The sequence below is a fragment of the Monodelphis domestica genome, chromosome 1 (assembly GCF_027887165.1).
Source record: "Monodelphis domestica isolate mMonDom1 chromosome 1, mMonDom1.pri, whole genome shotgun sequence".
NCBI lineage: Eukaryota > Metazoa > Chordata > Mammalia > Didelphimorphia > Didelphidae > Monodelphis > Monodelphis domestica.
This window is the reverse complement of record NC_077227.1, coordinates 378,442,230-378,467,111: the sequence shown is the minus strand read 5'-3', so window position 1 is coordinate 378,467,111 and position 24,882 is coordinate 378,442,230. Positions and strand designations below refer to the sequence as shown.

Below are 24,882 nucleotides of genomic sequence, written 5' to 3'. Positions count from 1 at the left end.
ATCCACAGATTTCTGAACAGGAAATACAGTAGGAACTTGAGTCAAAATGAGAATATTTAGAAGGGACGTGATCATTTGCCAAGTAACTGAAAGGCTATCAAGAAATGTCAACTATTGTTTTTTTGAAAATTTTATTCAATTAGTTAATTTAGCATATTTTCCCATGGTTACAAGATTCATGGTTTTTCACTCCTTTCCCCCTAACACCCTCCCATAGCTGATGCTACATGCGTCATTGATCAAGAACTATTTCCATATTGCTGATATTTGAAGCAGGGTGATCATTTAGAGTCTATAGACTCCAATCATATCCCCATCAAACCATGTGATCAAGGAGTTGTTTTTCCTTCTGTTTTTATTCCCACAGTTCTTCCTCTGAATGCAGATAGAGTTCTCTCTCATAAGTCCCTCAGAATTGTCCTGGATCATTGCATTGCTGCTAGTAGAGAAGTCCATTACATTTGATTGTGCCACAGTGTATCAGTCTCTGTGTACAACATTCTCCTGGTTCTGTTCTTTTGCTCTGCATCAGTTCCTGGAGGTCATTCCAGTTCACATGGAATTCCTCCAGATCATTATTCCTTTTTCCACAATAGTATTTCATCACCATCATATACCACAATTTGTTCAGCCATTCCCCAATCCATGGATACCCCCTCATTTTCCAATTTTTGGCCACCACAAAGAGTGTAGCTATGAATATTCTTGTACAACTCTTTTTCCTTATTATCTCTTTGGAGTACAAGCCCAGCAGTGCTATGGCTGGATCAAAGGGCAGGCAGTCTTTTAGTGCCCTTTGGTCATAGTTCCAAATTGCCTTCCAGAATGGCTGGATCAATTCACAACTCCACCAGCAATGTATTCATGTCCCAATTTTGCCACATCCCCTCCAACATTTATTACTTTCCTTTTGCTGTCATGTTAGCCAATCTGCTAGGTGTGAGGTGATACCTCAGAGTTGTTTTGATTTGAAGAAATGCCAACTATTATATAAAAATGAAAATTAAAACAACTCTAAGGTTCCACCTGACCTCCCATCAGAATTGTAAAGATAACAGAAAAAGTAGCAATTGTCGGAAAAGCTTTTTCTCCCTTTACTGCCTTCTACATACTTAATGATCAACCTATCCTGGTCTATGGGTTGCTCCTTGTTCCATAACAGTGCTGTGTATAGGGTATGTTTACCCCAACAAGGTCAAATACAGCAGGAATGAATGCATTACAACATGAATGATTTATAGCAGCACTTTTTATTGTAGAAAAAAAGCGAAAACAAACCAGGGATGGAATGGATGAACAAACTGCATTATGTGAATGGCAAAGAATATTAATGAACATGTTGGACTCAGAGAAACCTAAAAACACGTATATAAATTGATGCAGAGTAAATAAACAGAACAATTTACACAATGACCAAAATAATGTAAATAAAAACAACTTTTAGCTCTGATCCCTGCAATGACCAAAGGTGTGTCTTCTAACGATTGCTAGTTTTCCTTTATTTTCTTTGCTATTCTGATGTGTATATAAGGTAGAAACTCAAGGGTGATTTTATTTCTTTCCTCCAGAAGACAGATTTCCTATGTTTTTGAAGAGATAATGGACTACTATAGAATTTGTTTTGCTTAACTACTCATATTGGTTACAGAGAGTAATCATTTTGGAATCAAACATTATTATAAGGGCTTGCTAAATGCCAGGCACTGTACTAAAGCATTGGAGATTCAACGGAAGGTAAAAACAAGTCCAGACCCTCAAGGAGTTGACATTCTGATGGGAGAGACAACATGCAAATAACCATGTATAATTTTTATACACACACATACACAATATAAATGGTAAGTAATCTCAGAAGGGAAGAGGACATTGGGAAAAGCTCCTGCAGAAGTCAGTGTTTAAGCTGAGTCTTAGAGGAAGCCGGGGAAAAACCAGGAGGTGAGAATAGGGCTCATTTCAGATTGGGGGATGGCAGTGAAAATTCAGGAGCTGGGAGCAGAGTAGTATGCAGAGAATATAAAGTGTGCCAGTGTATCTGGATTATTAGAGTATGGGAGGAAAATGAGAAGGCAGAAAAAGGCAGGAAGGGACAAGGTTGTGAAGGACTTCTGGGGTGTAGTGTGAGTTGGTGAGTAGTGACAAAGATACAAAAAGAAAAGAAAAGAAAAGAAAAGCCTCAATGAAATATTTTCTTAAAAAAAAATAGATGAAAGGGGGCATCTAGGTGGCTCAGTGGATAAAAAGCCAGGGCTGGAATCAGGAGGACCTGGGTTCAAATCTGAGTTTTGACACTTTCTAGCTGTGTGACCCTGGGCATGACAGTTAACAATAATTGTCTAGCCCTTGCCACTCTTCTTAGAATAATACTAAGACAGCACATAAGGGTTTTAAAAAATACACAGAAGAGAGCAGAACAAAGCTTGGAAGGGATACTGACAAGAAGGGAAGCTTGGTTACTACCAATAAATATTACACTACTGTGTTCAATTCAATAGATATTTAAAAAACCAACCATATGCAACAAATTCAAAATTTATTATTCAATATTTTTGGTTCTTTGTATATTGAAATGTTCATATTTTCTAAATTCATAACAAAAATCCCAGAGCTATCTAAAACTGGAATGGAATGCCTATAAAGACATGTGCCTCCTTAGTAGAAATTTAGAGGTAAAGGCAGCACAATCTATTTAGATGTAGATAAGTTGGGCTAGCAGGTCTCTGAGATAATTTCCAACTATAAATTCCATCTTGCTGGGTCTAGGCACTAAAGAAGGGTAAGATAAACTCCCATAAGCTGGGAAAAATCACCAGAATTATCAGGAAGAATATAATCATTTACCCACCCACTCCCTCCTCTTTAGAAAAAGGAAAAATAATGTCTTTCCTTTATTCCCTCCTCTCTCTCTCTCCGTGCTCTTTTCAACATTGTGTAGGGAGAAACAGAGTGGTAATGAAGGTGGAAGGAGGAATTTTCCATGAGTTTCCAGTTAAACAAAACAGTTTCATTTCTAAATATTGGATGAGCAATGATCCTTGTTTTTTTAAACTTTGCCTTCCATTTTTTAATCAATATTTAGTATTGACTCTAAAATGGAAGATCAGTAAGGTCTAGGCAATTGGGTTGAGTGACTTGCCCAATATAGCTAGGAAGTATCTGAGCCTAGATACCCAAGTCCTCACTTCCAAGCCTAGAACTCTCAATGATCAGTTTTTAATTGTTCCTCTTTTTGAACTATCTAATACTTAGAGAAGGCTTTGGCTTACACAGCTTTTTCACAACCACTATTTCATTTGTTCCTTACAAAAATTCTCGGAGGTAGGTTGAGATTTTACAAATCAAGATATAGAGACCCAGGGCACTAAAGTAGGTTGCCTAAAAAAGTAGTGAATAGAATAATTCAGGTCTTCTGATTTCTAGGTAGAAAGTCTGGGGTGGAGATGGGGTGGGGGGTAAAATGGAAGTTGAGTATTAAAATTATGTGGCAGTAGCTAGAGATCACAGTGGATACAGTGCCAGGACTGGAATCAGGAAGATCTGGATTCAGATCTGGAATCAAACACTTTCTAGCTGTGTGATCCTGGGCAGGTCACTTAATCTCATTTGCATAGCTCTTGCCTTTCTTAGTTGTTAGTAAAAGAGAAAGCAAGGATTTTTAAAAAATCATGTAGATTTTGTTGGGGTGGTGGTGTCACTAGACTGCTTACCAAAATTAAAACTGGTCATGGCTTTCTCTGACTAGTTTAATCTTTTCAGTGAAGATACCAAATGGAGTAGTGATAGAAGTTAGAGTTAGAAAACTAACATAATAAGCCATGCCCCATGATAGAGAATGGGCAGGAGGGGCTATTTGTCAGTGCAGAAGGTAGCTATTGACTAGGAGATTTGATTTCATTCTTCTGAAGAGGAATAGTTAGCAGAGGAGCAAATGATGCAAATGTAGAGTGAAGGATGGGTAATAACAAAAAATCATAGAGATTATCTATTACATCTTAAAATGATTTATATTTTGCCGTAACATTTTGAGATTGAATTTGCACAGTAGGCCCCTCAAAGCACTTTTAATTTCCTCCTATGTTTCATAGCAACAATGTTCTTCATGCCTTAAGGGATCTGTGATCTCATTGATATAGGTAATCCCACCAATGATATGGATTTAGATTCATACAGGCCTGCCATGTCACATATGTTTGTCCATGTATTTCCATAAATCAGCCATTGGGATCCACTCAAATTCACTGGACTTTCCTTTAGATCTCACCACTGGAACCTACTGGTTGTCTATCCATTGTTCTTGCTGTGATTGGGCCATCTCTTTTTTGGCACATGTGTCATGATATCCTCTAAGTCATCGATCTTACACATAATGTATTATTTATTCTCACTATGGCCCTCTATTGCTCTTTGGGGCACCTTTAGCTTAGAAATGTATTCTTGGAGATTATATGTAATATTCTATGAATCATAGCCCTATAACATCACTGGAAGGATATTGGTGTTAAAAAAGATGGACTTTTTTTTCCCTCAGGGAGAAGCTTACAGTAATTAAAAGCTATGCACATTTTTTAAAAAGCAGTCCATCTTTCCCAAACCTCTTGCCCTTATCCTAACCTTTCTTCTAGCCCTTTCTGAAGAACAGGCATTCTGCACAGGCACTCACTACTGGTGAAAAAAAAAATTTAACTCAAGAGTGCCCTGTGACATCCTGGATACCCCCAAGTATCTCAAGCTCACAATGGATCTTGAGTTCATTTTCATAAATTATTTGGGAAAGGAGATAATCTTTTTGTTACCTTACTTTAGGCCTGTGATGGCAAACTTTTTAGAGATGGAGTGCTGGGCCCCAACTCCACTCTACCCCCAGACCAAGTGCCTTACCCCACCCAAGGAAGGGATAAAGTTCATCCATTGGGCTGCTGGGCAGAATGGTGGGTGAAATAAGGAATGTTTTTAGTGCAGGTGAAGAGGGGGAGACAAGTGGCCTGAGTACTCCCCTCCCTTCCAGCTCTGCCGCCTATGACCTTACCACCTCTTGTGCACTAGAGGGGTACAGTTCTGCCCTAGTCACTCTGCCTTTCTAGTAATGAACTCTGGGGGAAGATAGAGGGTGGCCATGGGCCCTCAGTTTGCCATCAATGCTTTAGGAAGTCTGTCAGAGGTCAATGGCAATGGATTAAAAAAGGAATTAAATTCTGCCATAATATGTGCCATGGTAGGGTGTGCTAAATCTTGTCAGAAGTGGGCAAAAACATGTTTATGTTATCTATTATCAACTGGTCCCTCTTTGTTGCATAGCAGTCCCTTAGTGGGGGAATGGGGGAGAGGAAATCAACATCTATTGAGTACCTATATTATGTGCTAAGCCCTGGCATAGAAAAGAGTCAAAAACCCCTTCCTGCCCTCAAGGATCCTACAATGTAATTGAGGAAGATAACATGTCAACAAATATATACAAAGCAAACAATATTCAGGATAAATGGGAACTATTTAACAGAAGGAAATCTCTAGAATTAAAGAGGGGTTGAGCAAACCAAAGAGGAGTAGATTGAAAATTACAAGGAAAAAAACTGTGGGGACTAAGGTAATTGTCATTACATAGTTCATATTGTCATTATTATAGAATTGATCTCATCAAATCAAAACAGATATTATTGTCTGTTTTAGAGCTGGGACATTATAATTACTGAAAAGCTCCCTCATTTTTCTCTTTTTCTTAAGATTAAATATGTTTTGACCCTGGAGTTCAAAGGAATAGGATTCTAATGCTGCTTCTATCAAGTTCTATCTGAATATAATTCAATCTATGGATTTTGGTTTCTTCCTCTGTAAAATAAGGGAACTAGTTCTTAACCAGGGGAAAGTATTCTTAACATGGAATTCAAGAACTTTAAAAAACATTTTGATAACTATATTTTTAATCAAGTCAAGATAAATTTTTAAGCCCCTACTATGTGCCAGGCACTGTGCTAAATTCTGAGACTGCAAAGAAAGACCAAAAACCAAAATGATCTAGCGGAACTCAAGTCTAATGGGGAGACAACATGCAAACAACTATGTACAAACAAACTATGTACCAGATAAATTGGAGATAATCAACAGAAGGAAAGCCTTAGCATTAGGGATGATTAGGATAGGCTTCTTATGGGAAGTGGGATATTAGCTGAAACTTGAAGGAACTCAGGGAAGCCAGGAGTCAGAAGTGAGAAGGTAGAGTATTGCAGATATGGTAGCCAGCCAGTGAAAAAGCCTGGAGCTTGGATATTGAGTGCCCTGTACAGGGAACAACAGCAAGGAAGTCTGTGCCACTGGATTGAAGAAAATGTGGGGGTTGGGGAGGAGGAGGACCTAAAAAATTAGGAAGGTAGGGGGCAGCTGGGTGGCTCAGTGGATTGAGAGCCAGGACCAGAGGTGGGAGGTCCTAGGTTCAAATCTGGTCTCAGACATGTCCTAGCTGTGTGACCCTGGACAAGTCACTTGACCCCCATTACCTAGCTCTTACCACTCTTCTGCCTTGGAACCTATACACAGTATTGATTCCTAGACAGAAGGTAAGGGTTTAAAAATAAAATTAGGAAGGTAGGAGGTGAGGTGAGGCAGGTTATGAAAGGTTCTGAATGTCAAAGGATTTTATAACCTGATCCTGGATGTGATAGGGAGCCAATGGAGCTTATTGAGAATATTCATCAGAGTGGTGGAAGTGTGTGTGAGGGGATATAGAGAGATTCTATACAAGTAAAATGAATAATGAATAAGCCTTGGAGAGAAGAGAGAGAGAGAGAGACAAAGAAAGAAAGAGAGAGAGAGAGAGAGAGAGAGAGAGAGAGAGAGAGAGAGAGAGAGAGAGAGAGAAAGAGAGAGAGAGAGAGAGAGAGAGAGAGCGCGTTAAAGAATGAGAAGTCAAGGATAACACCTAAGCTAATGTTCTGGGGATTAGGAGGGTGGTTAGGAGGAAAGAAGGTAATATAGAAGATAATGAATTCAGTGTTAGATATGTGAGATTAATATACCTACGGAATATCCAATTCAAGATGTTCAATAGGCAGCTGGGGAAGTGAGACTGGAGGTTGGGACTAGAATTGAAAATCATTTGCTGAAAGGATTACTGAAACTCTGGGAGCTGATGAGATCACTAAGTGAAACAGAAGAGAGGGAAGAAAAGGGCTCATGACCACACCCAAGGTTAGTTATACAATAATTGGCTTACTTTGTGTAAAGGTGGTAGTGAAACCATCTCATTTGGCTCCAGTCCCTATAAAAGAAGAGAATGTATTTTGATTGAATCAAAATGGCTCCTTGAATGAACCCAAGATATCGGATGAAAGCCAATATCCCACTCTGAGCATAATTTGCATAAAAGGGAGTAGTTTCAGAACTACTTCAGAGTAAGGGGGAAAAGGAAAAGAGAAGGGATTCAAGAGGGTGGAGGAGCAAAGGGAGGACATGCAAGAGAAAGGAAGTAGTCAGGGGAGCTGGGTAAATCAAGTCCCAATAAAAGGTCAGCTCTTACCTTAAATTCCCTTCTTGATATCAGAATACCCACAGACACAATAGACACCTACTATTTCCTCCACTAAGTTGAACTTAGCTTCAACCATTAGAGGCCAAGAGTTAGAAACTGATAAGGTTCTGCAAAAAAGTCCAATCTCTTGTCTTTGTATTAGGAATTTTCTTAAATAGGGCTCTAAGTAGTTACTGAACATAAAACTTTTCTGAAGTTGTTAAACTTTCTAAAGGTGAAAGGCAGACCAAAGGTTCTGCAGCAGACTGCAGAACCCATAACACTGCCTGAAGAAAAATTTAAAATGAGCTTATTTTTATGAGTGTTAGTTTTTTTTTTTTAATTTTGATTTAAGAATATTATTGATAGTGGGGTGAGTAGGTTTCATTTTTGTGTCAAAGGGTCCATGACACAAAAAAGAGTTAAGAATTCCTGGCGGAGCTGATGTCTAAGGTTCCTTCCAGTTCGAAAGCTAAGAGGTAGGAAAGAGTGCCTTTTACATTTTGCATTTATGCCAAAAAAAAAAATGTGTTCACATCCTGGCGCCACTTGGACTGGAGAACTGCATGCACTCGGACCCCCTCCACGTATTTATTCATGTATCGTTGAGCCTGGGGCCAATACCTTCGGGTTTTCTCCTTCCTGCTTCCTCCTACCAAAAGCCCCGACACTTTCCCCGGCACCAAGGCCTGGTCCGATATCTAACTCACCGATCCAAGGTGTTTGGTACCCTGCGCCCTCCCTCATCAGGCCCATAAGACCCCAGAGCCCGCCAGCATAACAAACCTTGCAACCCAACCCTTCCTCGTCCAGGATCTGACTCAGCCCTCAGGTTCCCCGACACCATTCTGGGTTGATCCCTCCCCCATAAGTTCAGTGGCCCGGCCTCAGGGTGCCGCGGACTGGCAGTGGCGACAGATCGCGCATGTGCGGAAATTAGTACCACGCGCAGGGCCTCAATAACTGTTAAGTCGCTTTGGAGTTTCCGTTCCAGTCTCAGGACTACGGTTTCCGACAGTCATCAAGGTTCCGAAGTTGTTGCGGGGAAGCGCGCCGGAAGCATGGAAAACCAAGGCTCGACAGCTGTGGCCGATGGGATATGTAGTCCTTGAATACCTCAGTCACTCCTTCTATTCATGAATCCCCATTTTCCCAAAGCTGTAGCAATTTTAACTTCCGGCAGATAGAGTCTAGTTTAGAGCATCATCTGGAATCTCAGGCTTAGGTTGCTTTCACAGCGAAGGGATAAATCTACAGCCAGCATTTCGGTCCCAGGAAGCTCTGCGGCGGACTGGCAGTCCAGCTCGGCATGCCCTGCAGTTGGGCGCGGGGCTTCCTGGGAGCTGTAGTCCCTGGGTTGCGTTACGGCGTTGGCGGAGTGGAGGGCGGAGCTGCCGGCGGCCCGGGCGGGCGGGCAGCTAGAGAGGGTGCGATCGCCGCTGCCGCCGCCACCGCTGCCGCCACTACTTCCACCACCGCCGCCGCCGCCGCCGCCGCCGCCACCTCCGGGGTCGTTCGCCGCTGCGGGGAGCGAGAGGTGGAGGCGGGGCCGGTGTCGCGATGGAGCCCGACTCGGTGATCGAGGACAAGACCATCGAGCTCATGGTGAGTACGGCCCCGCCGGACCCTCGGCCTCGGGCCTGCCTAGCGCGATCAGAGGGCCCGAACCCTCCCTTAGCCCCGATTCATCCTCCCCTCCCCCCGGCGCCCCCGACTGAGGCCTTTTGGGGCCGTCCTCCCTCCTTCTGATTCCTCCCCGGGTCTTGTCCTTTTCTCTTCCCCCGCCTTCCAATCCTTGCCTCGCCGACCCAATCTAGGGACACTCCACTTCCCCTACATTTCCCACTCCAGCTTCGGAGGAACGGATACTTGGCTCGTGGATATATTTCTCCCTGTCCTCGCCCCTCCCTCCCAGTCCGTGACCCCAACACGATGACCCGGTGATTCTCCCCTCCACCGTCCTGCTCCCCCAGCGTGCCCCCCCCCCCAGCTAAACACAGGTTCCCAGCACCCCAAAGGGTCTCCTTCCCGCCCCTTTCTCCCTAAATTCATATCCTTTCATCCACCGCCTTTAGAGTCTTGGGCCGCACTGCCCGGGCCGAACCTCCATTCTCCCCCACTGTCTCCCTCCCCTCTCTTCCTCCGCTGCATTTCTCCTGCCCCACTCCCTTTTTCCTCCAGACTGGGAGAGAGGTAGGAGAGAATGGAAAAAGGAGGGTCAGGAAGGCCCCAGTCGCCATTGCTTCTCATCCTCCTCTTCCTCCAACCTCTGAGGCCTCAGTGCACCCCATTTCTCCCCCCTCTCCCTCAATCTTTAAGTAACTAACCCCTCTCCCCCGACCGAAGTAAGAGACCAGAGTCTGTGTGCTCCGGATAATCGGATGGGTGTGTTCAGGGTCCTCGGTCTTCTGGGAGTGACTGATTTATAGACCCGGATCTCCCGGGCTTCTCTGGTGACTGGATTATTGGGGTTGATCTGCACAAAGGGCTTCTGACATTCTGCGGAAATCCGGCAGCTCTTTCACGCTGGAAGGCTCAGAGGATTCCCTGAGGATACAGTATTTTGGCCAAAAAGAAGAGTAGCTTGTTCACACAATTTTTCTCAGTGTTTGCAAGGACAGTGAAGCACTGGTGGGCCCTTGGTGCCTTCCAACAATTCTGCAAAAGCAAGAGGCTATGACTAATTAATAGGGTAAATCAACCTTGTATTAGAAACCACTGGGGGTTAAGGAACGAACTCCAGGCCTGGGGAAGGTGGGTTTGGAGCCCAAACAAGACTTTGTAGGAATCGGTAACTGGATGCTTTTAGGAAAAGAAACAGTAGTAGAACTGAGGCATTAAAGATTCCTGACTTCTCCCAAGATGACTGACTGAAAGAACTTAACATGGCAGGTGGTACTGCCAATTTTAGTGGCTGAGGAAATCAGCCATACGGAATAGGCTGGATAGAAGGCTTAGTGCACATTTTAGGAGTATTTTAAAGTTAGACTCTAGCCTGTGTTGGCTTCTCAACGGAGCACTTTGCTACTGAAACCTTGATGGTTTCTTTGTATCTGACCTAACAGTAACAAGTTTTCCCCTGAGTTGGGGGGGGGGGGGGCGGGGATCAGTTCTCAAAATATTAGAAGGCTTTCATGGTCAGATTTTTCTCTAACTCATGAATGCCTACTGAGTCAAAGATTCCACTAGGTAGGGTCAGTGACATCAGAGCCACTTCCACATTTAATGCTATAAATAATAAATGGTGACTACTCTGCATGTCCTTTTGGATAGCTACCCAGTTTCTGTAGATGATGAGATCTTAAGGGCAGAGCCACATGTTTTAAAAATGGAAGTACAGTAGCTAAAACATGGAGGTAGTTTTAATATCTATTGGCTTTTTTGCCTTATTTAGATAACTAAACTTCCTCAGTGTCTTGAACAATAGAGCTAGAGGATTTTTCTCAAAAAGTTTTGAGAGATCCTGCTGTTTATTTGTGGCTTTTAAAAAACATCGATCATTTACTGAGTAATGTTTCTTCCCTTTTAGCAGTATTTTTCAGACAGCAGTATTATATTTAGGCATTGGATACACACTTTCAATGTGTTATTCTGTGAGAGAGATTGTAACAAGGACTACCACTCAGATATACTTACACAGTATAAACAATTGAAGTCTAAACTTTTAAGCAGAATTTTTCATGTTGAAACATTGTGAAACAAAAAATTGTGGTTTGATTGAGCTGATGATGAGTTGCATCCATTGGAAGCAGAGCACTTATATTTAAAAAATGAAAGATAATCTATTTCCCAAATTACTTGGTCAAATATAAATGAAGTCTGATTTCTTTATGATCAAATGAACTTTGAAATTTCAAAACCTAAAATCTTAATCTCCTAAGGTTCAAACTTCACACTACAAAGTTTTTGATTAAAGTAACTATACTGTCTTTGGTCTAACAAGGCTTTCTTAAAGCTGATGGAAAAAGAATAAAAACAAACTTCTTTGCCAGATGTACAACACACCTGGATATTCATAGAATATGTTTAATGACCAAAGAGCTTCATGGGGGTGGGAGTAAAAGCTTTATTTAAGGTTTTTACTGCTCTTTATAGGATAAACCAGCTAAAATTATTAAAACCTTCCCTCATAGCATGTTTATACTTCTATTGGTATAGTTGATTGAAATAGAATGTTTAAAGCTGAGTGACAGAATTGACTAATAAATAGGTTAGAATGGTAATTCTGTGGCACTTCCTTTGAGCCTTTTGGTGTATATTGGGACCATATCCTCCTTCTATAGATTAACAGATCTTTTACATTGGTTTTAAAATTCATTAATTGTTAAGGAAGGAAAGAGGAAGAGACCATCTCTTATAATAGTTTTAAAGCCCAAAGCAGGAAACATTTAGCTTTTGTGAGTCTACTTAAGTAGTCAAATGTTTTGTGATTATAAGGTTTGTTCCAGTACTTGTTAACCAGATAAATAAGCCTAAAGTGTATACTATTGGGAAACATCACTGCTTACTTGATGTGTTCAAATCTATGTTCCTTTATTTTTTTTTCTTCCCTCCCTCCCTCCTTCCCTCCCTCCCTCCCTCCCTCCCTCCCTCCCTCCCTCCCTCCCTCCCTCCCTTCCTTCCTTCCTTCCTTCCTTCCTTCCTTCCTTCCTTCCTTCCTTCCTTCCTTCCTTCCTTCCTTCCTTCCTTCCTTCCTTCCTTCCTTCCTTCCTTCCTTCCTTCCTTCCTTCCTTCCTTCCTTCCTTCCTTCCTTCCTTCCTTCCTTCCTTCCTTCCTTCCACAAATTCAAATGAATTAATAATCCAGTCAGTAGATTATAACATCCCTTTGGGCTAGAGCTGTTTCCTTTGTAATTTCTCCTAACTCTCAGTTTAGGTTTACCCTTGGGATAGTCACTATTGTTAACTGACTAAAATTCCGAGTTTACTAAAACTCTTTATTGGGGATGGTTGTGTTTTGCTAATGCCAGTGTTTTGCTAATGCCAGAGTAACTAGCTCTCTTTGCTCTAAAGGCAATCTAGAGATAATCAGGTAACTCCCTAGACACCACATAGTAATTAATTGGTATGGTATTTTAGAGTTAAAATTTTTTTACCTGTATTGACTCTAGTGTTATTTGCCTATTGATTGGAGAAAAAGCAGGTATGCCCAATTGCTGAATCAATGGGACAACATAGGAACATCTATAAAAGTTACATTTTTGGAAATTTATTTGAATTAAATACTTACGTATTAGATATCACTGGGTCAGATCTAAGGGGGTGGGGGTGGGGGAAGGCAGCATATTGTCACACAATATTTGTTTTCTTTTGACTTCTAGTTATGGATTGCATTTCAACCAACCATGACTAATAAGCCACAATGGGTACTGTGCAGGTTGAAGAGAAAGACACTGTATTGAAAGGGTAGCAGAGAGAGGTGAAAGGAGGCTAGAGAATAGGGGATTTAAGAGTTTTCCTCCCCATATAGTACATAATGTATCATTTGTTGACTGATTGTGCTCTGGACAAAGTGACCCCTGGGTAGATCTTTTCGTGTCTCTCTGTTTTACCTTTCCTATCTTCAAATAAGCCTGCTACTTCCTGGAGTTTGTTTTAAGGATGAATGAGGTAATATATGCAAAATACCTGGAACCTCTTTAAAAAGGTCGTGGTCAGAGTCAGAGCCCATGTATTCCAAATCATTTGGTAATCGTTTCAAAATGGAATATGCTAAGAAGACGAAGAACATTTCCAGTGTTAAATTACTGGCATTTTTCCCTTTTGATATTTTCTTTTTTTTTAGGTGCAATACATGTTAATCACTTTACAAATGTACATTTACTGTCAGCTATTCTCAGTTTTATTCTCATTAGCTTTTCTTAGTAGAGGAACTATAGGGGTCAGTATCCATATATATATATATATATATATATATATATACACACACATTCCCCCCCTCCCCCCCTCAAAAAAGTAAGTGTAATCCGGGTTCTTAGATTTCATCATCAAGTTCTTGTCTTCATCCTATATGACAAGTAACATGCAGCACAAATTACACAGAGATGAATCCACATGGCAAATTAAATTGACACAGAGGTTCTATTTGATGTACACAAGCCATGTTGTACAATGTAAAGAGACTGGAGACTTAAGAACATGGGTATATGGAATCCAGGATTTAGTATAGCTGTTTGAGCATAGGCAAGTCCTATTCTTTCTGAACCTTAATTTTCTGTAAAATGATGGGGTTACAGTAGATTCTTTAAAGACCCTTCCTGCCTCTAAATCTATGATCTGTGAACATTGACTTAGACTCAAAAATGAAGCTATCTTGCTACTCTTCTAGTTTATTCTGAACTTAACAAGGATGAATATTTTCCGTATACAAAGAACAAAAAGCCACTTGTATATGAAGCTGTGAATGTCTGCCATGTACATCTTATATTTCATGGGGAACTTTGGGAGACCATCTTATTCGCCTCTAGAATACTGAAAGATGAGAGGGGTATGATATACTCCTTTGACCGAGAAACATGAAGTCAAGATGAGGCCTCTGGGATGCATAGGTATACACATAGTGATGATGTAATGTTGGGTCTTCTTTCCCTGTATTGTTTTGTCCCTTGCTTCCTGAGACATAGCACAGGATACATTCCAGCCATTTGCAAAGTTTTTTTCCTATTCAACAGAGCATCTGCCCACTGGTGAATGGAGAAAGAAAGCTCCTTTGACCTAGGTTAAAAGACTTGGGCCCTCTATGAGGGCCCTATATCTGTAGAAATTCCAGTATCCACACTTGTGTTGTCTAAATCTAGGAGAGAAAATGTGTGTTGAGGTGAATGTATGGGAAGAGAGAAGGAAATAAGTATTTATATAGAGCCTACTATGTGCCAGGCACTGCTAAAGTCTTTGCAGATATTACCTCATTTGAACCTATGGTTCCACTATCAGCTTTTTTCTTATCCATCCATTACAATTTCTTTAATTTTGCTTTCCTTGGTCAAGGTAGAAGACTTAACTTTTGTGGCTACCCTTGCTGCAACTCCTCTTCAGATGTCATGCTTTACTTTGTATATATTCTGCCATGTATTATAGTTGTGTCCCCTTATTAGATTGAACTATACATATTCTGATTATTTTGTATTCCCTACAGTAGCATCTCCAGCAATGCCTTTCCTTATACTTAGTGAGTGCTCATTAACTATTTGGTGGATGAATGAATCTTATTTCTCTTCAATGGAACCTTTTAATATTTTTGCAGGATACCTCTCTGAGGTAGAGGGAACCCGCAAGTTAGAGCAGAGGGATGGAGTACATAAGATGATATTCTCAACCATGTGGCCTAAATGATCTAGATGCTGAGAGAAACTGGCCACACTTCCCTTGTATACCTTGTGAATGTCTTCACATAGTGTCTGCTTTATTACATTTACTTAATGTGTTTCAGACCATTACATTCTAATTGTTTTTTTTTTTCTAAACCTTTACCTTGGAATCTTGGAATCAATACTGTGTGTTGGTTCCAAGGCAGAAGAGTGGTAAGGGCTAGGCAATGGGGGGTCAAGTGACTTGCCCAGGGTCACACAGCTGGGAAGTGTCTGAGTCCAGATTTGAACCTAGGACCTCCCGTCTCTAGGCCTGGCTCTCAATCCACTGAGCTACTCAGCTGTCCCCTAAATTCTAATTTTTGAAAATCTTATTTTTGCAAGTCAGTTTCGAGTTTATGAGTGATAAATACCCAAAGGCAAGAAACCTGTTGCTCAAGGTGGGAATATCATGTTTCCTTATGTTGAGTTTCTGATCACTGTAATTGCTTAACAGGAAGTTTGTCTGTATAGGCAAATGAGAGATGTACCAGGAAGACCTGACAATCCAGTTGGGTGTCCTTCACTTAAACCTTGTTATTGTTTTAGTGAAACCTGAAGGTTTCAGTTTCCTGAATTGCTAAAGTTCTTTATAAAGGGAAATATCTTCTCAGACTTAGTCAACATTGACTGAATGACCACTATATTTAAAATTCTATTCTAGGAACATTGAGGAATTCATAAGAAAAACAGAAAATAAGGCCCCTTCCTTTGAGGAGATCTTCATAGAGTGGGAAATACAGAAATAATAGTATGTTAGAGATAAGAAAAAAAATTTAAACAAGTTCATTGAACCTTGGGGGAAAATGTCAAGCAGGGGCTATACATACATACACAGATAAATGAAAAAAAAATTTTTTTTTGAAGGAGAAACAAAGTTTACTTGCTTTTAAAATTGAGGGATAGATATAATTTGAATTGATGATTACAAAAATATTTTTCACTTCTATGCTGATTTAAGAGAAAAACAGGGAAAAATAATAAAGAAGCTTAGTCATGTAAGAGCTCGCAGGGTGACCATCTTAGGAGGTTGTTAACAGGAGTGTGTTAGTCAAAAATTAAACAGCATTTGTTACACATTGATGTTGGCCTACAGTCCAGCTGATGGTAGAGTAAGTTAAATTTCCACTGACCTTTTACAAACTGATCAGTATTTTAGCATCTAGTATGATACAGCTGAAAGAGCAATGGATTTGGTTTCAGAGGACATGATCTCAAATCCTACCTCGGACATATTACTGTGTAGTCGTATGTCTCGGAGCCTCAGTTTTCTCATCTGTAAAATGAGCGGGTTGGACTATGACCTCACTAGTCCCTTCCATTTTAAAATGTGTTCCTATGATAATAAGTAATATTTCTAACTGTAAAAATTAAATTAAATTAATACTCTCGTTCTTAGTTTCCATAGAGTTTATTAATATTTACTTGAATAAAAGAGGCCAGATAGATATAGAGCTATTTAAGTCTATTCTAATCTCATTCTAATCTAGTCACATGGTGCTCTTCACATGGCTATCTCAGTCACAGTCCTGTACCACCACATCCAAGGGAATGGAGAGAGCCCACTTCCTCTTTTATTTCTTCTCCTTTACCCTGGATCCTGACCTTTCCCTTCTGGGTCTTGTGCCTTTGTCCCCTGTCCCAAGCTCTCATGTGATGTAGTTCACACAACACAGGGACACAGGTAGGACGACCCCAGTGTGTGATTCCTGGAGGAGGGAGTTCCTTTTACACATAACTCTTCAACAGCCCTGAAATGATTAGAATGCCACTATTATGATGCCACCACAAGCCCTTGGTAGGGATAATGTTCTTGAGGTTTCCTTCTGTGGCCAGAACAATGACTTTTTAGGATATTGGGGGGGGGGAAACAGCTGAGTATGTTATCTAGTTCTCCAACCTTGTGTGTTATGTAAACAAAAATTACATTTCTGACTTTGTTTTTGCTAGATCATCATCCTCTTCCTTATCATAGGCAGGCCCAAAGGTTTTCTTCAGGGTCCACTTTGTTTCACTCTATACACTCTTTCATGATCTCACCAGATCCCATAGGTTCAACTATACAAGTATCCTTTCCACACCTCAACTTTCCTTATCACTGTTTTGATATATAGCTGGTTGGAATAAGAAGTTAAATAAGAATTTTGGTGAAGTTTTCTGGAAGCTGCAGATGTTACATAAAATGTTTAGAAACTCAGAAATGCATAAAATATGTATAATAGCAACATGTTTTATTTTTTAATACTATAAATGCACATAATTTCTTTTTTAAAGTTAAGTGAAAAGTGAAAAGTTTGTGAAAAGACTATGAAATCCAGAAGATAAGGAAAGGCTAGAAATGTGTAGATATCTTAAAATGTTTAGTAACTCATAAATGCATATAAGGTACTGTAAACATCCCATAAAAGAAAAAGAAAAAATTCAGACTTCTCTAGTACAAAGGGAGGGCCTAAAAATTGTATGTGGATTTTCCATATCTTGGGGTACTTTGCTCCAGCCCCTGAGATGTGGAGGGATATCTGTATTTTCCATTCAGTTGACTCTCAGACCTATGTATATAGCCTTCAGATGCCTCCAAAGTTGCCAACTGGCTGTCCCCGAGGCACCTCAAACTCAACATGTCAAAACCAGAACTCATTTAGTTTTCCCCAAAACCCCATTTCTTTTCCAGACTAACCTGTTTCCATTGAGGAAACCACCAGTTTTCTAGTCATCTACATTCATAACTTCTTGGAATCTTCCTTCCTTCCACCAATGCCTATCAATCCTACCTCCACATCTCTTGTAAGATGTTCCTTTCTCTTAATTCTTGGCAAAAAACCTGTTCATTCCCTCAACATCTTTCACCTGAACCTTTTTAAGACCCTCTTGTTTGTTTTTCTTGGTTTTAGCTCTCTCACCTTTCCATACTATCCTTCACAGAGCTGCCAAATTGGTATTTTAAGATCACAATTCTAATCATGTCTTACTTTTACAAAACAATCAGAAATAAAAACAAGTAAACTCCCAAAGAACTTCTTCCCTGGATTTCTACTGCTTCTCTTTTTTTCTTCTTTAAACCCTGACCTTTTGTCTTTTGTAACCAACTCTTAGGACAGAAAGGCCAGGGCTAGACAATTGGGATTAAGTGACTTCCCCAGGGTCACATAGCTTGGAAGTGTCTGAGGTCAGATTTGAACTCAGGTAGATGATGTATATCCTTAAAAAAAACCCAAAGCATGAATGCAGTCATTTCCCATAATTTTCGGGTCATTTGGGAAAGGAAAGAAAAGAAAAATGATGGTTCATAGAATGTTCCTGGAAAGATTTCCTTGATGTGACTTACATAGATGTCATGAAAAGATTCTGAAGAAGTTGAGTGGAGGACTTTAGAAGTGGGTATTTTGTCCTTTTATTTCAGAGATCTTTAAAGACAATGTGAAATGAAAAAAGATAAGGATGCCTAAGTACAGAAGGCCTCCAGGAGTAATAGTTCTAGATTTAAATCCCACTGTCAGGAATTGGATCTCATTTACAGTGATTTGAATGGTTCATGGTGGAGAGTTATCAAAAGACTAAACATGATATGATGAAGGCTTCTACCAGGTACTGGAGAGGAAGTGATAAAGTGCAGTGTACAAAATTATTGTGGGAGAATTAGTAGGATTTAGTAGTATTAGCTTTGTGGTATTGAGAACATGGAATATTTGACTATAATGGAAAAGTTGGAAACTGGGGGAAGAATGGAAAAAGTGGCATGGATTTGGGGTCAGGGCCTCAGTTTGAATTTTTGCTCAGCTCTGCTTCTTCCCCCTCTTGTGGTCTTGGGCATGGCTCTTAAATTCTGGTGGTATAAACCTGGAGCACTTCTGGTCCTACTTTTACAAGAGATATTTTAAATATCTCCATAACAACCAAGAGGGAAAGTCTACAAAAGGGGCAACCTGTTTTCAAACCCTTAGGGCTAAATAATTTCCAAATAAGTATCCAGTAGTTAGAATGGTCATTGAGGCTTCAAAGACAAAAAAAAATCCCACAGACCAGGTTCAAGCAGATTACATTCTATTAATGAGACTATCAGCTATCCCTCCGATTCTAGAGAAATCATTTAACTTCATTCTACCTCCTTTTCCTTATCTGTAAAAATGGAGATTATAATTGTCTATCATACAGAATTATTGTGAGGGTCAAATGAGAACACATGTACATGTTTTGCAAACCTTTAAAGCATTATAAGTCTTAGCTACAATCATTAACAGGATTAACACAGATAGGGAAGAGTAAAATATATAGGAGTGGGAGAGAATATACTCTCACACAACAGGAGTGTGGAGCACAGAATACGCTTCATAGAAGAGGTGACAAAGTTATGGCCCAAATTTGTAAAATCTTAAAGGGTATGGACAGAATATAGCTAGTAATTGTTTATTTACCCTTCTCTAGGGAAAAAAATGCTCCTATGGCTCACTTTTAAGTCTAATCTGCATTATTAATATTTTCTCAATGAGTTTTCAGTCCAGACAGTCAACAACATGATAAAATCAAGTCCTGATTTGTAGTGTTCATCAAATTCCAACTGAAAAAAATTTAATTGAGTCTCTAGGACTTCTTTAGCATATTTCTGGATGGATAAAGATGGCTTGCCTCCCTTTCTCCCAATACTAAATCTTGAACCTTTGAATTACGTTGGGCCTGAGAGAGGTATATTCCTTTTAGTCATGAAAAATTTATGGGGCATTGTTCTGTTAGTATAGTCCATTTTAGTATTACTATTTGGGGAATCAGTACTTTTAAAGTAATGCCTCAAATTGTTTTCTAAAGTAGTAATAATGGGGAGAACAGATGGGAGGTCCTGAGGTCAAATGTGACCACAGACACTTTCTAACTGTGACTTTGGGCAAGTCACATAACCCCCAATGCTTTAGCTTGGAATACACAGTATTTATTCTAAGACAGAAAGTAATAGTTTTAAAAAGTAATAAAAATGTTGAGGTACTGACCTTTTACTTCCAACTCTCAACTGACCCATTTTAAGGCTTGCTTGAGATCTAGTTGAGCCAAACCTAACCAAAGCAAAAGAAATTCTCTGGATGTTTGATGATCAGATGATCAAAGCCTAAGGCTTTCCTACCTTTCTATCTGATTTGTTCTTCTATTGGAGGCTTCCTTGAGGTCTTATTGGTAGTAGGTCAAAGCAAAACAAATTGTCATTGGGCTATTTTAGGTAATCAAGGGCCTGAGAGTTTCCTACTTTTGTTTCTTAACTACTTCGTTAGGAGGTTTGACCTGTCTTGTCCAAAGGATTGAGGACTAGTCTGAGAATTGAGGATCCTGACTCAAGTTCATTGTTGTGGAAATTGAGGAGATCAGGGGTAGAATCTAGGATTCAATATGGAGGACTATTATGGAGTTTCAGTTTTTGTCAGAATTGCTTTTATCTCACATGCATTTATGTGTTTCTTTTTGCCATAGTTTACATAGCATTCACATACTGGCTCCTGAAAGAGGTTGTGAGAAAGATGGAGTTTTGGCCTATTGCATATAGAATCCTTCACTCCTTCCTTCCTTCCCCTCCCCTTTCTGTCCTAAAACTGATAACTTTGTATCAGTCAGGACTAGGCAGCTGGGGTTAAGTGATTTGCCCAGGGTCAAACAGTTAGGAATTGTCTGATCTCCCTGCCCCTGGATTCTTTATGATAAATTATTTTTTTTTCATAGCTTACATGTCAATATAATCTTTCTGATTTTTCAATTCATGCTCCCCCCCAGAATGCAAGACAATATGATATAGATTGTATATATATTATCACATAGTACATATTTCCTCCTTCATGTTGTCCCTTGGATTATTCTTTAAAGCAGTAATCTGTTAAACTGTTAGCAGAGAGGTTTTTATTATTTAAGAAATAAAATACCAGGCCTGTAGGTGAGGCTGGTTCCAGTTTTAAAAAACTTAACACTGCTATATCAGCCTGTCTTAGAGGAAAGGATGTGAGACCTTGCTTCTTCTCTAACCTCTGGCATTTAACTATGTTACCTTAGGCAAGTCATTTGGTTTTTCTAAATCTGTTGGTAAGACTTTGAGACTTACCTACTAAGTTATTCATAGAAATCTGCCTCTGGTAGAAGTTCTCACGCCTACACTTAAACCCTATCTTCTTTTTAATCTTGGGCTGAATTCTTTTATTGTTTGCCTTGGCTCCTTTGTTTGGCTGTCACATATTTTCTGTTAGGTTACCATATTGGTGTTTCTAGAGATTGTTGGCAATAGTGAGTTTTTGATACTTAAGATAAATGCTGCAAAAGGAAAGATTTCTTGTAAGGAGTAGATATTGGACATATTTAGGTGCCCGTGTTTCCAAGGGACCTCTGAACTCAGCTTTAACCTGACAAGCTCTTTCATAATTGGTGTAGAAGTGATTAGAAGAAATGGAATAATGAAGATACATTATAGCTGATAATAGGATGAGTCTTATCAGATAATTTGTGCTTATTTAGAAATTGGTGAATCTGATTTATCAGGATTGAATAGTTAAGGGTGTTTCATTCTGTGTTATGTAGATTTTCTTATCTTGCCAACTTTTGTTATATTCATTCTCTACCAAGTTGGTTGGCCATAGGGCTTTTTTTTTTTCCTGTAACCCTTTTTTCTTGGACTCAGATCCACCACTCCACTGACCCTTCTATTACATACTGGCCACCATTTGCCACTGGTGCCATGGTAGGTGTATGGATTGCTTTCTGTCTCTCCAACAGTTACCGGAGTGCATGTTTGGGATTTTGTTGAAGAAAGCTGGATACAGTAAAGCTGAAGGAATCTTGGAAGATGATTGACTGCTGTCTTTTCTCAGACTAGTCTGAAAGGGAATACCCCCCACCCATTCATTCTGGATTGGTGGATCTGAAGTACAAACTATTTTCCAGGTAAGCAATTACCCTGTATTGTTTTGTTTTGTGGAACTCATTTCCTTTGAAAAAAAGCTTTAACCCTTTAAGAAATATCCTTTACTCCAGCTTCCATAAAGAAATGGAATATAGATTGTTAGTTATTAGTGTTTTGTGTCTTTGGCATGGTGTTAGTCAATGGATCTGAGGCAGCATTTTCTAGCAGAAGTTTCATTATGTGCTATGAATGAGATTAAGGTTGTTCTGAAACATATCCTAGGTCCAAATGGAATGACACCTTTGTTGGCTTATGAATAGAACCACTACAATAACCAAAGTATGTGCGCGCGCGCGCACACACACACACACACACACACACACACATTGTAGTTGTTACATTGGGAAATGGCTTCTGAAAGATGGAGTGAAAACTGTTGAGATATCTTATAGGATTAATGGAGTTAATGGTCATAAAACAATTTATTGCTATCATATGCTCTGATCTTCATTTCTTTGGATATTTGGAGTTTCTACATAAGCATGCTTAGAAATGCCATTTTTCATTTGGTAATTTAGTGTACAGATTTTGAGATTCAAGTTCTCACTTGTGATAGAAAAAGAACCAGCAGGCTTTGAGTGATTTGTTGGCCTAAGATTCTCATCCTTTCTGTGCCATCAGATAAACTGTCTGAAGGAATGAAAAGCTATCTAACAGGCTTTCACTGATGTATGGCAGAGCCTCAAAAAGTAGGAAGGGACTTTAGGCTATCTAGCCAGTCCCATTGGTAAATGAATAAGTACATACAGCATACTGGACAATTCAGCTTTTATTCCAACTTCCAACAAGGTGGAATGCCTCATTTCCAAGGGGGGAAGGAAGAGAAGTAAAGGGAAGGGAATAAGGATTGTCAGCGTGGAATCTAGAAGTCCTCAGTTTATTTAGTTGGGAGGTAGAAACCTCAGGTTTTGACCTTGTCATAGGGGAGTCCTACTTCACTGAGGGAAGGTCCTACTTCACCAGTCTCAGGGTAACAATAGACAATCCACTTCAGGTGGGAGCTAAGCCCAATCCGAATTTGGGTGACTCTTTGGCACTATAGGCAGCATGTCGGTCTTGCAAGCTGAAGGTCCCCAGTTCGATCCTCTGAAAGAGGGTATGATATACTGGGAAAGGCTTCTGGAGACAGAGAGTCACTGGATTTCTGATTGGGTTTAGCTCCCACCTGGAGTGGATTGTCTATTGTTAGCCTGAGACCAGTGAAGTAGGACCTTCCCTCAGGGAGAAAACTCTCCTGTGACAAGGTCAAAACCTGGGGTTTCTGCCTCCAAACTAAATAACCTGGGGATTTTTAGATTTCCACATTGACAGGATTTACCTATAGCCCTTACTATATGACAAGAACTTTTCAGACTAGTCTTGTCTGGGTCCTCCACCAAACTTGTAAAGGTGGTGTTGTTATTCCCATTATTCAGTTGAGGAAACTGAAGTAAAGTGTTTTAAATGTCTTGAGCAGTTCACATAACTGGAAGGTGTCTGATTTGAACTCAGGTCTTATGACTCCTTGCCCAGTGCTTTACTCATTGTGTTTCCTAGCTTCCAGAGGCAACCCATTCCACCTTGGAATAGTGCAGATTGTTAGGAAATTTATCCTTCTACTAAGTTGTCATTTGGTAAATATTCATTAAGTACCTACTATGTTCCTTGCACTGTAGGAATACAAAGAAAATTAAAAAAGAGTGTCCCTGTACTCAAGGAGAACTCACAGTCTAATGGGGCAGTCAACATGCAAACAATTATGTACAAACAAGCTGTATTTGAGATAACTAGGAAATATTTAAAAATGGGAAGGCACTGGAATTAAGAGGGATTAGGACAGGTTTCCTAGAACAGGTGGAATGTTAGTTTGCAGAAATGAGGAGGAAGTGCATTCCAGAAGAGGAGCAGCCAGTGCAAATGCCTAGAGTTAAGAGATAAATCTCTTGTTTTGAAGAAGTAGGAGGCCAGCGTAAATGCTGGCAGTGGCAGTGAGGATAATAATTGAATTTGATTTAATAATCATTTGATTTGATCCTCATAACAATCCAATAAGAGAGATGCCATTATCCATATTTCATCAATAAGGAAACAAGGGTTAGTAAATGGCTGAGGCAGAATTTGAATTTAAGACTTCCTATCTCTACAACACTCCTACCCACCTCATCACTTTCTTTCTAATTTCACATTGGCTATCACATCAAATCCTTGCTATTCATCTTAATCAAGTGGCATTTGTGGAAGGAGATGAAATCCTTTATATTCAAGTTTTTTAATCCTAAACTGGAATTGTCCGCTATGTTTTCTGCTCATAATGATCCATATGCTCTTATTACCTGTTCATTGAAATTATCAAAATTCTGTATCATTGACTGTCATGTTACTAGTAATTATGATGCCAGTTCATTAATGTAGCTCTTTAAGATTGACAAGCCTTTCCTCACAGCAACTCTGGGAAATAATACTGAAGGTATTAGAGGTAAGAAAACTTTAGTTAAAAAAAAAAAACAAATGTTTTTTCCATTGCCGTGAAAGTTCTTAGTGTAAGAGTTAGATTGTCTATTGAGTCTCTTCTGATTTCAAGGGGGGGAGGGGAATAAGGAGTTTATAAAGAGAATAGAAGGGAAAAGCCAGGTTTGGGAAGGGCCTCAAATGCCAACAGAGGAATTTATATTTGATCCTGCAGGTCATAGGGAGCCATTGGAGTTTTTGAGCAGATAACATGGTTTAGACATGCATTTGAAGATTACTTTTCACAAATCATTGGAGGATGGATTAGAGTAGGGAGAAGCTTGGGGCAAAAGAACCAACTAGCAGACTATTGCAATAATCCAGGCTTGAGATGATGAAGGCCTGTCTATGCTATGCTGGTAGCAGTGGCAGAGGTAAGAATGGGGCATATGTGAAAAATATTACAAAGGTTCAGATGATAGGCCTTAGCAACAGATGCAATCTGGGGAAATGAGAGGTAATTAGTAATTGAGGATGACACCTAGGTTGCCAGGCTGTGAGTTACTTGGAGGATGGTAGGGCCCTCAGTAATAACAGGGATCTTTGGAAAAGGGGGAGGGATGGACAGCTGAATGACTCAATGGATCTAGAGCCAGGCCTAGAGATGGGTTCAAATATGACCTCAAACACTTC

The 24,882-nt window shown here is 39.9% G+C and overlaps 1 protein-coding gene across 4 annotated transcripts in view; it reads left to right on the top strand.

The window, feature by feature from the left end:
- Positions 1-7,830: 7,830 nt before the first annotated feature.
- FBXW11 (F-box and WD repeat domain containing 11) overlaps positions 7,831-24,882 on the top strand; it is a 108,975-nt gene continuing 91,923 nt past the window's right edge. For 3 of the 4 annotated variants that reach the window (XM_007474011.3, XM_007474008.3, XM_007474006.3), the window contains exon 1: positions 7,831-9,100. In XM_007474011.3, coding sequence (XP_007474073.1) covers positions 9,056-9,100 — 45 coding nt within the window. In that variant the 5' untranslated portion in view covers positions 7,831-9,055. Of the gene's footprint in view, positions 9,101-21,575; positions 21,744-24,882 lie in introns of all 4 variants that reach the window. The other variant, XM_007474010.3, reaches the window with a different exon arrangement.